This window comes from Erpetoichthys calabaricus, chromosome 11 (assembly GCF_900747795.2).
Source record: "Erpetoichthys calabaricus chromosome 11, fErpCal1.3, whole genome shotgun sequence".
Lineage (NCBI taxonomy): Eukaryota > Metazoa > Chordata > Cladistia > Polypteriformes > Polypteridae > Erpetoichthys > Erpetoichthys calabaricus.
In genome coordinates, this window is record NC_041404.2 from 128,301,486 (window position 1) to 128,316,322 (window position 14,837).

Here is a 14,837-nt window from a genome sequence, read left to right on the forward strand (position 1 = left end):
CTGAAATGTACTGTATATTCGAATGAATAAAATCCTTTAAATGATGTAAATCTTTACTTATAGTTAATGCAACAAATGAAAAGTAAAATGTTTTGTTAATAATTTTATCTTACAAAGAATTGCTTTCACCGATGTCTGCTGCATCACGTTTTAATATTACCCTGCTACAGAGCAGTGCCAATTAAGAACCTGCTCCCAAAGCACCAGGTATATTATCATGTTATTCTCAAAGAGTGTAGCCAATGCAGACATGCCAGATGTTGAGTGTCACTTTTCACATAAGAGATTTTATGTTCTATTGATAAATGGTAACAATTCTCTATGAACATTTTTAAAAATTACCTTTAGTAAGAGGTCTTGTTTAGTTCAATTTCATACCTGAATCACCAGCATTTTCTCATCCCAATTTCACAGTTTCAGTTTTAGCACTATTCATAAACAGATGTTCTATACTAAATCACCTTTTAATAGGGAGTGGTTGTCAAAATTGTGTATGCTATAGTGAAAAAGTATAGTAAGAATTACAGAGCATATTGCTTGATCAGAGATTACTACAGATTTTGGACATTCGCTTGTATCAGGACAGAATTAGAAGTACTGTATAAGCTTTTTATGTTATTTTCAAAGCAACAAAATAACCAAATAGAAAATAAACATATATAAGAGCTATGGAGCCAAAATAATAAGATTATTTCTAAGAAATCTAGAATAACTGCAGCTACTGTTACTTTAAATTAGCCATTTTTATTTCTGTATTTATCTTTTACATTTTGATCACAAGCACGCAAGTGAAAAACTTGACTGCTGTTGGCACTTCAGGTTAAAGGTAAACTATGAAACACATTAACAGGGGAAATATCCTTTTAATAATTTTTTCTATCTCATTCAGGCATGAATAAATTGTTATCTAAATAATGATGTACAGTAATTGCATCATAAACACCTGTATATTTTTAATACTGTGGGTGATAATGTTTGCACGCTGCAAAAACGAATATGTAGAAGACAGAATTATAAGTCTATAATATTTACATTACACATACCAACCCACCCCGACATGCACAATAAAATAAAACTAGATTATTAAACTTATCCTATTGGTTTACTTCAGTTTTATCAGCATGAGTCAGATTTAACATTTTCAACTGATTTAAGTTTTGATACAGTATAGTTTACATACAATTTCAGGTCACTGGTAATATCAGCTGCCTGAAGAACTGAAAAACTACTTAGCAGACAGCCAATTTAATTTGTATTTAATTTTCAAAAACCTTGTTAGTAATACAAACCATTTCCTATTATAACAACACACCTTGGCACAGCATGCAGATTTTATCACTGTATGGACACTTACCAAAGTAAGCTCTTTAATACGTGTCTCCAAAGGCATAGGCAGACCTTCGGGTAGTGTAGGCATTTGTTTATGACTTGTACTCTGTCCAGCAGACAGAGGGTCACTACCCTCATCCAAATCATTCAGTGGGCTTGCAGCTGGAGATTCAGACAGGAGCTTTTCTAAATCTATATCAGCTATGTCTATACTACTAGCTGCTTGAAGTAAATCATTTTCATTTGCAGACCCAATAAGTGAGAATAGTGGATCAGAGACATTTAAACTGCTTTCTACATCTCTTGTAGTCTGCATACTGGCCAGTGATTTGGGGTCTTCTTTTTCCATGGCCTCTTTCTCCTTCTGAAACTTTTTCAACATTTCTTTTACACTAAGGGCACCAGTGTATTTTTTCTTTTTCTTCTTTTCCTCCTTATTAGAGTTCAGTGGAATGATTCTGATTTGTAAAAGAAACATAAAAATATTAGAATTGCGTTTTCGTTATAGAAATGCATATGATTTACAATGAGGTTAAAAACAAAGTTACACACCATTTACATTTTCTGGTTTAAAATAAAAAGGCATACTTCATCTTAACCAGACACTTAGAGTTCAAATACAAGACAAAATAGATCAAAAAAGCACAATAATAAATTGTGTTACATTAAGAACCATGTCTACTTTTAATTAAATAATTTTGGCATCTCCTTTTCCAACAATATATTAATCTCTTAAAGATAATGTTTAACATTACATTTTCATTCTATGACAAAGTCCCCACTTCCAAATACTTCCACACTGGGGGTGTGGCGCAGTGGTAGTGCTGCTGCTTTGCAGTAAGGAGACTGTGGAAGATTGTGGGTTCGCTTCCCGGTTCCTCCCTGTGTGGATAGCGCTTTGAGTACTGAGAAAAGCACTATATAAATGTATCCATCCATCCATCTATCCATTGTCTCCCGCTTATCCGAGGTCGGGTCGCGGGGGCAGCAGCTTGAGCAGAGATGCCCAGACTTCCCTCTCCCCGGCCACTTCTTCTAGCTCTTCCGGGAGAATCCCAAGGCGTTCCCAGGCCAGTCGAGAGACATAGTCCCTCCAGCGTGTCCTGGGTCTTCCCCGGGGCCTCCTCCCGGTTGGACGTGCCCGGAACACCTCACCAGGGAGGCGTCCAGGAGGCATCCTGATCAGATGCCCGAGCCACCTCACCTGACTCCTCTCGATGCGGAGGAGCAGCGGCTCTACTCTGAGCCCCTCCCGGATGACTGAGCTTCTCACCCTATCTTTAAGGGAAAGCCCAGACACCCTGCGGAGGAAACTCATTTCAGCCGCTTGTATTCGCGATCTCGTTCTTTCGGTCACTACCCATAGTTCATGACCATAGGTGAGGGTAGGAACATAGATTGACTGGTAAATTGAGAGCTTTGCCTTGCGGCTCAGCTCCTTTTTCACCACGACAGACCGATGCAGCGCCCGCATTACTGCGGATGCCGCACCGATCCGCCTGTCGATCTCACGCTCCATTCTTCCCTCACTCGTGAACAAGATCCTGAGATACTTGAACTCCTCCACTTGAAGCAGGATCTCGCTACCAACCCTGAGAGGGCACTCCACCCTTTTCCGGCTGAGGACCATGGTCTCGGATTTGGAGGTGCTGATTCTCATTCCAGCCGCTTCACACTCGGCTGCGAACCGATCCAGAGAGAGCTGAAGATCACGGCCTGATGAAGCAAACAGGACAACATCATCTGCAAAAAGCAGTGACCCAATCCTGAGCCCACCAAACCGGACCCCCTCAACGCCCTGGCTGCGCCTAGAAATTCTGTCCATAAAAGTTATGAACAGAATCGGTGACAAAGGGCAGCCCTGGCGGAGTCCAACTCTCACTGGAAACGGGTTCAACTTACTGCCGGCAATGCGGACCAAGCTCTGGCACCGATCGTACAGGGACCGAACAGCCCTTATCAGGGGGGCCGGTACCCCATACTCTCGGAGTACCCCCCACAGGATTCCCCGAGGGACACGGTCGAATGCCTTTTCCAAGTCCACAAAACACATGTAGACTGGTTGGGCAAACTCCCATGCACCCTCCAGGACCCTGCTAAGGGTATAGAGCTGGTCCACTGTTCCGCGACCAGGACGAAAACCACACTGTTCCTCCTGAATCCGAGGCTCGACTATCCGACGGACCCTCCTCTCCAGGACCCCTGAATAAACTTTTCCAGGGAGGCTGAGGAGTGTGATCCCTCTGTAGTTGGAACACACCCTCCGGTCCCCCTTCTTAAAGAGGGGGACCACCACCCCAGTCTGCCAATCCAGAGGCACTGTCCCTGATGTCCATGCGATGTTGCAGAGGCGTGTCAACCAAGACAGTCCTACAACATCCAGAGCCTTGAGGAACTCCGGGCGTATCTCATCCACCCCCGGGGCCCTGCCACCAAGGAGTTTTTTGACCACCTCGGTGACCTCAGTCCCAGAGATGGGGGAGCCCACCTCTGAGTCCCCAGGCTCTGCTTCCTCATTGGAAGGCATGTTAATGGGATTGAGGAGGTCTTCGAAGTACTCCCCCCACCGACCCACAATGTCCCGAGTCGAGGTCAGCAGCGCACCATCCCCACCATATACAGTGTTGACACTGCACTGCTTCCCCTTCCTGAGACGCCGGATGGTGGACCAGAATCTCCTCGAAGCCGTCCGAAAGTCGTTCTCCATGGCCTCCCCAAACTCCTCCCACGCCCGAGTTTTTGCCTCAGCAACCACCAAAGCCGCATTCCGCTTGGCCTGCCGGTACCTATCAGCTGCCTCCAGGGTCCCACAGGACAAAAGGGTCCTGTAGGACTCCTTCTTCAGCTTGACGGCATCCTTCACCACCGGTGTCCACCAACGGGTTCGGGGATTGCCGCCACGACAGGCACCGACCACCTTACGGCCACAGCTCCGGTCAGCCGCCTCAACAATAGAGGCACGGAACATGGCCCATTCGGACTCGATGTCCCCCACCTCCCTCGGGACATGGTCGAAGTTCTGCCGGAGGTGGGAGTTGAAGCTACTTCTGACAGGGGGCTCTGCCAGACGTTCCCAGCAGACCCTCACAACACGTTTGGGCCTACCACGCCTGACCGGCATCCTCCCCCACCATCGAAGCCAACTCACCACCAGGTGGTGATCAGTTGACAGCTCCGCCCCTCTCTTCACCCGAGTGTCCAAGACATGTGGCCGCAAGTCAGACGACACGACCACAAAGTCGATCATCGAACTCAGGCCTAGGGTGTCCTGGTGCCAAGTGCACATATGAACACCCCTATGCTTGAACATGGTGTTCGTTATGGACAATCCGTGACGAGCACAGAATTCCAATAACAAAACACCGCTCGGGTTTAGATCGGGGGGGCCATTCCTCCCAATCACGCCCTTCCAGGTCTCACTGTCATTGCCCACGTGAGCATTGAAGTCTCCCAGCAGAATGAGGGAGTCCCCAGAAGGTATGCCCTCTAGCACCCCCTCCAGGGACTCCAAAAAGGGTGGGTACTCCGAACTGCTGTTCGGTGCATACGCACAAACAACAGTTAGGACCCGTCCCTCCACCCGAAGGCGAAGGGAGGCTACCCTCTCGTCCACCGGGGTAAACCCCAATGTACAGGCTCCAAGTCGGGGGGCAATAAGTATACCCACACCCGCTCGGCGCCTCTCACCGGGGGCAACTCCAGAGTGGTACAGAGTCCAGCCCCTCTCAAGGAGATTGGTTCCGGAGTCCAAGCTGTGCGTCGAGGTGAGTCCGACTATATCTAGCCGGAACCTCTCAACTTCGCACACTAGCTCAGGCTCCTTCCCCTTCAGAGAGGTGTCATTCCACGTCCCAAGAGCCAGCTTCTGTAGCCGAGGATCGGATCGCCAAGGTCCCCGCCTTCGGCCACCACCCAACTCACACTGCACCCGACCTCCTTGGCCCCTCCCATAGGTGGTGAGCCCATGGGAAGGGGGACCCACGTTGCCTCTTCGGGCTGTGCCCGGCCGAGCCCCATGGGTGCAGGCCCGGCCACCAGGCGCTCGCCATCGAGCCCCACCTCCAGGCCTGGCTCCAGAGTGGGGCCCCGGTGACCCGCGTCCGGATAAGGGAAAACGGCGTCCAAAGTTTTCATTCATCATAGAAGGTTTGAACCGCTCTTTGTCTCATCCCTCACCTAGGACCAGTTTGCCTTGGGTGGCCCTACCAGGGGCATAAAGCCCCGGACAACAGAGCTCCTAGGATCATTGGGACACGCAAACCCCTCCACCACGATAAGGTGGCGGTTAAAGGAGGGGTATATATAAATGTAATGAATTATTATTATTATTAAATAGAAATGTTCTCCTTCTTTGATGATTGAGACCTTCTTTGTATAGTCAGGTCCATAAGTATTTGGACAGTGACACAAATTTAACAATTTTGGCTCTGTACGCCACCACAATGGATTTGAAATAAAGCAATCATTATGTGATTGCAGCAAAGATGTTCAACTTTAATTTAAGGGGTTTACCAAAAATATTGTAGGAGCCATTTATGAATGACAGCCATTTTTCTGCATAACCCCCCCATTTCCAGGGGCATAAAGTATTTGGACAACTGACTGACATGATGTTCCATAGCCAGGAGAGAGCAGTTCCCTCATTATTTCATTAACTATTTAAGCATGTAAAAGGTCTAGAATTGATTCCAAGTGTGGAATTTCATTTGTAAGCTGTCATTGTGAACTGTCAAAGAAGTGTCCATGTAAGTAAAAACAGTCCATCATGAGGCTGAGAAAACAAAACAAACCCTTTAGAGAGATAGCAGCAACACGAGTAGCGGTCAAATCAACCATTTGGTACATTCTTAAAAACATGGAAAACACTGGTGAGCTCAGCAACACCGGAAGGTCTGGAAAACCACAGAAGACTACTGTTCTGGATGATTGCATAATTTTCTCCTTGGTCAAGAAGAACCCCTTCACAACATTTAGCCAAACCAAGAACACTTTCCAGGAGGAAGATCTGTCAGTGCCAAAGTCTACAACCAAGAGAAGACTTCATGAAAGTAAAGACAGAGTGTTTACCACAAGGTGCAAACCACTGGCAAAACTCAAGCACATGAAGGACAGATTAAACTTTGCCAGAAAACATTTTCAAAAGCCTGTCCAGTTCTGGAACAAACTTCTTTGGACAAAGAAAATAAGATAAATATATACTAGAATGTTGGAAAGAGAAAAGCATGGAGAAGGGAAGAAATGGCTCATGATCCAATGAATACCACATCATCTATGACAACATGGTGGAGGCAGCTTTATGGCATGATCATGCATGGCTGCTTATTGATGATACGACTGCTGGAAGAAGTAGCATTCATTCTGAAGAGTACAGAGCTATATTATCTGCAGATTTGACCAAATGCTGCAAACCTGATGGGACAACGCTTCACTATACAGATATATAATGAGCCAAAACATAATGCTAAGTAAACCAAATAATTTTCAAGGCAAAGAAGTGGAGTATTCTTCACTAACCAAGTTAATCAACTGCTCTCAACCCTATTGGACATGCATTGTAGTTGAAGACAAAACCGATGGCAGAAAGTCCAACAAACAAGCAGCAACTGAAGACAGCTGCAGTAAAGGTCTGGCAAAATATCACCAGGGTGGAAACCCAGCACTTGGAGATAGCCATGGGTTCTAGACTTCAGACAGTTATTGACTGTAAAAGATTTTCAATCAAATATTGAAAATGATTATATCTATGATTGTTAGTTTGTCCAAATACTTTTGAGTCCCTGAAAATTGGGGGAACATGTGTAAAAATGTCTTTTCTGAACAGCTCATACAATATTTTTGTTAAACCCCTTCAAGTAAAGCTGAAGGTCTATACTTCAATCACATCTTGATTGCTTTGTTTCAAATCCATAGTTGTGGTGTACAGAGTCAAAATTATGAAAGTTGTTTCACAGTCCAAATACTTATGGGACCAGACTGAATATACTAGACAACTCATTGTGATCACTGATCTTTAGATCAAGTTTTTCTAAACCTGGTCATTGTGAAATACTGAACCAATTTGTGTTTCCTGTTTCATGGTTCACTTTCTGATCAGTTTTATTTCTTTTCTTGAATGTTTTGACATTTTCTGTAGCTTGAAGTAGACTAAGATGAGAGCATTATATTCAAGTCCTTCAAAGCAGACTCCTCAAATATAATTGGTGATACGAGTCTTTTATTGGATAGCGGGCTCTTTTCCAACTAAAATTCTCATCTGGCCAATGCAGGCAATAGCATTTAGCAGGGCAACAATATGGTAAACACTGGATTTAACCATGTCAGATTCTGAAAACACTGATTTTTTGCACAGTATTTTAAATAACAGGATGATAGACTCCATTATGTTGTACATATTTTAAGGTTATTAAGAATAATAGTTGCCAGTATTTTTTACAGAAATGAACATAATCCCTTTTTATGGAAATGTGGAATTTGTTCTTCCTTTTCAGCTAATAATTTGCAGAGGATTTGGTTCACTAGGCTCTAACTTCCATATTTTTTGTTCAATGACAGAATGTAGTTCACATTTTTCCCCTCATTGGATGGTGGCTGATTCCAAGATGTCTGAATCAGGATAACACATAATGTTTGAAATATCAAATATAGTTATCATTTCACCCATTAATAGAATCAGATTAATATACACATAAGGTAAAATATTTTTAAATACATTTGTTGAACCAAAAAGTAGTATCCAATCATGCTTTCTCTTTAATCATACTGTCCTTTTTTACCTGTGTTTAATCAAATAGATGGATGTATGGATAGATAGATATGTAATCTTTATATGTCCCCGGGGGAAATTTGGCATTTTACAAAAGCTCATTAAATACATACATGCACATATATGTACACATACACACACACACACACACACACACACACACACACACACCCCATAATGACTAAAAAGAAAGAAAATTAAAAATAAACGCATGACTTGTTAGTTACAGTCATAGTGAAGCATAATGTAGGCATATTGCTGTTTGTATAAATGAGCCCTAGCAGCACTGCTTGACACACATTTCCTGAGTAATTAATTGGCTGAAAGTATATGGCATCCGTGAGTCAGGGAGAGGATGTGCAGCATTGTTCATAACAACACTCAGTTTTGCTTTAATTCTCTCCTTCACAACTACCTCCAGGGTGTCCTCCATGCCTCCCATAACTGAGACTGCTCTTTTAAATTAATTTGTTGATTTGGTGAGCCTTTTTAAAAGTGGTGTTACTGGCCCAGAACATCACAGCATAGAAAACTGCACTGGCCATCAGAGTTGTAGACCCAAACTAAAAGAATGCCGTGTTGTAGAAGCAAGGAGTATGCTCTGCCCTTTTTCAAATAGTTCCACTTTGTTAAAAGACTCCAAAGACTTGGACTCCCTCCAAGTACTTGTAAGAGTGCACCACCTCTACGTCCAATTTTTGAAAAGTGACTGGACATATAGGCTCTTGGGTAGAGTAAAACTCAAAGTAGTGATTTTCAACTTTTATTGAAAACAAAAGACCAGTCTTGAGTGTCATACTGTACCTGGTTGGTTAGTCTGATCTTCTTTGCCTGCACTCCGATTATCCATTTTTACACGTGACCTTAATGTCCTTTGCCTTTTTGTTGCATTATAACCATATATTGTGAATTTCCCATTGGGATTAATAAAGTATCTATCTATCTATCTATCTCAAGACGACTTCAGGCTGAAATCACAGCTAGAAGTGCTTAATAAAGTAGTAAGTAAAGGGTCTGAATACTTGTGTCAATGTGATATTTCCCTTTTTTATTTTTAATACATCTGCTAAATTTCTATTATGTTATTTTCTCTTTGTCATTCTAGGGTACTGAATGTTGCCTGAATTTAAATAATCTTAGAATAAGGCTGCAAAATAACAAAACTAGTAAAAAGTCAAGGGGTCTGAACACTTTCTGAAGGCATGATACAGAGACTGACTGAAACAGTGTGGGTTTTTTGGGCACAAACTGTGAAACACTACAACAAAATTAATGATTTAAATATATTTCCCCAAAGAACACAGAAACATACCCAGCTTTTGACAGCTTGGATTTCTTATGCTGACTGTCCTCCTTTTTCTTCTTCTTTATTTTATCATTCCCTTCCTTGATCTTCTTTTTCTGTAGAAGAATATCGTATATCAGTGAAAGCAATGTTCTTTTTAACTTTCATAAACTGATATTAAATAGTAAATTCCAAACCAAACTTTGTTTGCCTTAAAATAGTACATCTTAAATATTGTTGATATCACTTTGAGAACAAGACCATAAAAATCTTATCTTCTGAAGAACTGAAATCATAAACATTTCAATTTGTATCAATTTACTCAATATATAGTGAAACTGCTTATGACATTTCCATCTACAACCAGCCTTAAGCATGAAATTTTATTCCTAACCACCCCCCCCAGCAATTCGTAAGATTTGTGTGAAGTAAAGATACTGTCATGCCCATGAGCATATTTTACATTCTTCAGTTTTCATCTTAAGTCAAAACAGAATACAACAGGAACAAATCTCAGAATAAACACCATTACCTTCCTTAATGTGTGAAAACTCCACACAGATAGCGACAAAGCCAAAATTCCTTCCCAGACTCCTGAAGCAGCAGACCTAAATATTGTGTCATCTATATGTGTTTGTAATTCAACCAACATATCTTCCTAATTCATTATTTTACAAAAGTTAAAATAATTTTAAAAAATAAATAAAAAAATAAGTGACTACCACCTGCTGTGCGCTTAACTCTATTAATTAAAAAACATAGGCAATCTGAATGTGTTGTTTGTAAAAAAAAAGTCAGCAGCTGGAACCAAACAGTCATTAAATAAAAATATTTTCACATCAAAAGACATTACAAATGAATTACTATAGCCTATAAAATGTGATAAACCACAATGTTGTATCTCATAAACATATGGTGGTACGTACATTGCGTAACATACCTCTAAAATGTATTTATTGTGAATAGCAGCTGCAAGATAAAGCTGAAACTATAAAAACAGCTTTTTGTGAATAACTATAAGAAGAGCTTTGCTGAAGTGCACCAATTGCCATGAGCAAAAATCGGTGATGTTGCAAAGAAGCTGCAGGTATATGAAGAGCATCAGGAGCAAAAAGCATGCAATAAATGTGAAAATCATTTACATCCTAGACATTTCAATGTAACATTTGTACCTAGGTTAAACATGCACAAGTGTCAATTTGTGCATCTACACATTTATATGGCTAATGTAAAATATGAATTGCACAGTACAGCAACAAAACAACAGCAGAACATTGGACAAGTGCTTTTGTAATAAGTAGATGAGGAAAATCTGGGCCTTGAAATGGGAGCAGCTATATCTGTATTTTCTAAGCAAGCACAGAATGAGTCTCTATGATAGTGGTTTTTGCCTGTCGTCAGACAAGGGACTGTCCTCACTAAAAAGCCTCCTCAATACATCCAAAGGAATGCATGTGTATGTACACATATATTAGATGTATATCTTGTAGATAAGAAATTTGACAAGGAAGGAGACCATTCATTCCATCAAGCCCATTTGTTTAAGTAATAGCTAAGTTCTCCCAATATCTTACCCACTTTCTTCTTAAAAACTACAAAATTAGCAAGTATACACACTAGTAAATACTCAGACTGGTATCCATTATACAAAAAGGCACATCAGCACCACAGAAAGCTCAAAAAAGTGTCTAAATTGATTCCAGGCTCCAAGGTATGAGTTATGAGAAAAGACTAAAGGACTTGAATATTTTTTAGTTTAATCAAAAAGTTTTTCTTTACACTGAAAAAATTAGCAAAACGTGGTAGACAGCAGTACTCTAAGAACGTTCAAAAGTAAACTTTGAATTGCCTATTACAATGAAATTTTGAACAGTTTTCATTAGAACATTCTAAGTTTTCTTGGGGACTGTTCACATTCCTAAACGTAAAATTAACTCTGTTGTTTTTTGCTTATAGGAGAATTATTTGCCTTCTATTTAAAACTCTTTTGTGACTCTTTTTAATTACTTGATAGTAGGAAGTAAAGCAAGTGTGGAGGAAAAGCAGGTAGTTGGATAAATCAATGATGACTACATAATATGCAACGTGTTGTCACTCCAAAGATTAGCAGGTTTTTAGCTTCCTTTCACATTGCGCTAAAGCAGTTAACTTAACCAATAATACTATGCACAAACATTTTTCCCATAACAAACCTATAATTAATTCCTGAAAATTTACCTTTGGAGACTTTACTTTTTTTTTCTCTTTTGTAAAATCATCCTCTTGTTCAGATTCTGATGCTTGCCGGAACTGAAGGGTTCCAGAATTAATGTAAAAACCTCCATATTTTGTTGTTAAAGAAGCAGGTACAAGCTCATCATACTTGGTGGGAGGAACAAAAAAACACAACTGTTAAGTGAAGCTTTAAAAAGAAGTCAATTTTTAATACAAATGAAAGTGCAATTTTTACAGATACGTTCAAAAAGTAATTTTTGATTGGCTCCACACTATGCAATTATAAATTATCTCACACTTTTTTTTCCATCTTAGTTCACCAGTTTGCAAATGCTGTGAAATACTGTGCAAGTCAAACCAAATACTCTGAGTCTCTGACTAAAGATGTTACTTTCAGGTCAACTATAAATAATAAAAAAGTAACAATAATTGAAAATGAATTGGCATTAAACAGGATGTAGTACCAAATATAACAATTAAATAAATAAGACACATTAAGAAGGTGGGTGATGTCATAATTGAGACATGTAATCGGTTAAAATCACATGATGTGAATTACTAAAAACTGCTTATATCTTAATTTACACACATTATTTAAACTGGATTTGAACAACAGTTAACTAAGTTAAAATCAATTTTTTTTTATATCTAGATATTAAAAAAACGACACACACATAGCTTACCGCTTCAGAATTGTCAATAAACGGATCAGTGTCATCATATCCATAGCCCATATCAATTAAGTCCTGCATTCTGTCCTTCTTGCGCTTCTTTGGACCCTTATATAAAAAAGTGGAAGTAACATGTAAAAATTTACTTTTACATACATTATATAATAAACTCTTTAAAAAAAAAAAAAAAAAGTGTGAATATTAAAATACAAACATATTTTTCTTCAAACTTCTTAGCAAGGGCTTCCACCTCTTGTCTTTGTTTTTCATTGTCTTCAGCATTTTCAAAAAAATCATCAGTTACATTTACAGATTCTTTCTGTAAACCAAAGAAAAATATATAAGGGAAAAATATATAAAGGAGCATGCTACTGCAAACACAAATTGATATACAATTAAAGTTTCATTTTCAAAAATAACAAAATGATACAAAATAACTGAAGACAATATTTAAAGTTACCAATAACTAAAAATCACAAAGTAAGACAAATATTTGAATCACAAATATATTGATCATATTGAGTGATCTCAATAAAAAATATTTAAATTTAGCTTTTAAATTACCAATATATTTATTAGCAGTTTTAAAGATAAAACAAGGCATATTGGTATATGCTGTATAACATTTTGTTACATTATCAGATTTTTATAGAATTGTGCACAGCTTGTACAAATTCTTCCTGTGTTCCCAGGCAAAATTCCAGACTGCAAAGACAGTACATTTATATAACAAAATTTTCTTACTCTGTTATAGTTTAGCAAGATAAACCAATAATGGTACATCTACGTATAAAACAACATACACTGATATTTCAAACATTATATAGTTCAAAATTAAATGACCTTCATAACTGTTATTATTAAGAGAGAAAATTCACGAGGGGAAAAAAATAGAACAATTTAGCAAGTTAAATCAGTCACAAAAATGGAAAATAATACATTGGGTACAAAAAAGCAGATTCACAGCAGTGAAAAAATAAATAAAAAGGATAGTACAGACAACATCATAAAAAGCCAACTAAAAGGTAATTTAAAAATCACATTAGAATGCAATCTTAATATCACTTTAGAGAATTTAGGTGAATAAAACTGTTGTTGGACTAAATGACCTATTTACTGTTTCTAGTTATAACTTTTTTGTCATTCTGCTTAATTTCACTCATACCAAGCACATAACACATCTCCAGAGCTGTCATTTAGTTCCTACCCTGCCATTAACTGTTTACAAATCCTTCCTTTATTTGTGTGTGTTTCATAAGGCAATCCCTCCAACTATTACAAATCTTTGTATTAGTGCAATAGGCATGTGAACATAATCCTGGAATAAGTGTGTCCTGCAATCAACTGGCAATTCATCCAGAACTGAGGACTTCCTTGTATCTAACATTGTCAGAAAAGGATGAATTATTTGTGCATATAATTAAGACCAACCCAGATGCAATACTGTTCAAACAGCAATGCCAAATATTCTCTTTTAAATAAAAGACTACATGAAGAATAAAAGGAACTCAAGAAATCTGATACTTATATAAAGAGATGGATGTAATGCTAACTCAGTTTGATAATGTTTATATTATATATATAGTGATATGCAAGTTATACTTTACACTTTATAGAAACTTTATTAATCCCAAGGGGAAATTCACAAATCTTTTGGTAGTGAGTTCACATTTCCCAGGATCACAGAGGGCACCGAAGGTTTGTAACGCCACTTTCTCGCAAGCTGCCTCGCCTATAGCTTAGCTCCGGCTCTGCTGCCACGATACCGCCTTCTTACCTCATCAGGTAAGCGGGCATTTGTTCTCAGCACTTGAAGTTGACTACCTGAATAGAGAAGTCTCAGCGTGTAAAAATCCACGTTCAAGTAGTAAAAAGTGTCCAGGTAACAAGTCCACATAAAAGAAAGTGGTAGGAGTGATCAGTTAAATAGATAAAAAGGTAGAAAGATAAAGTCGTACACGGAGCTGCTGGAAAGGCTGCCACCCACGGCGGCGCCTGTGTCAAGTTGTCAGATATGCACCTTCTGTACACCTACTATAAGCAATTACTTTTCCTTTTCACTTACTTTATATTTAATTACTCTCAAATATCCTGTTTTCTCATTTTTGTCTTCCTAGCTTCCCTCCATCCATATGAGTTAGATTCTAGCTTCATTTAGAAGGTAAGACTATTTTATTCGCTTACATGCTTTTTCAGACAAAATTCTTCAGTTTATTTCAGAAAACCTATTCTCCTACTGGAGAAAATGTGCCAAGTGAAATGGTTATAAAAGGTACAAGCAGTAGAAATTAGCTTTCAATGGGGATTTGCTAGATTTAAACTCTGATATGAGGTTGGGAATTCAGTGGTCTAATCGTGAGTAGGTTTTGGTTACAAGAACGAATGTGTTTTGGGCACATATTGCAGGAAAATCTAAAAATAACACCCAGTGGAATGATTGTACATGCGTAATTTAACTAATGACAGAAGACCATTTACTACATCAAACTTGTATGTTTAGCTAATAACTAAGCTCTCCCAACATCTCATTCAGATACTTGAGTGTATGTGAGCATGGGGTGCTATATAAACCCTG

At 39.3% G+C, this 14,837-nt stretch overlaps 1 protein-coding gene across 1 annotated transcript in view; it reads right to left on the reverse strand.

The window, feature by feature from the left end:
- Window positions 1-14,837, reverse strand: part of LOC114660902 (ubinuclein-1-like) — a 70,445-nt gene that overhangs the window by 53,225 nt on the left and 2,383 nt on the right. Inside the window, 5 exon segments of the mRNA XM_028813889.2 lie at window positions 1,355-1,787; window positions 9,405-9,493; window positions 11,595-11,738; window positions 12,275-12,370; window positions 12,477-12,581. Coding sequence (XP_028669722.2) covers window positions 1,355-1,787; window positions 9,405-9,493; window positions 11,595-11,738; window positions 12,275-12,370; window positions 12,477-12,581 — 867 coding nt within the window.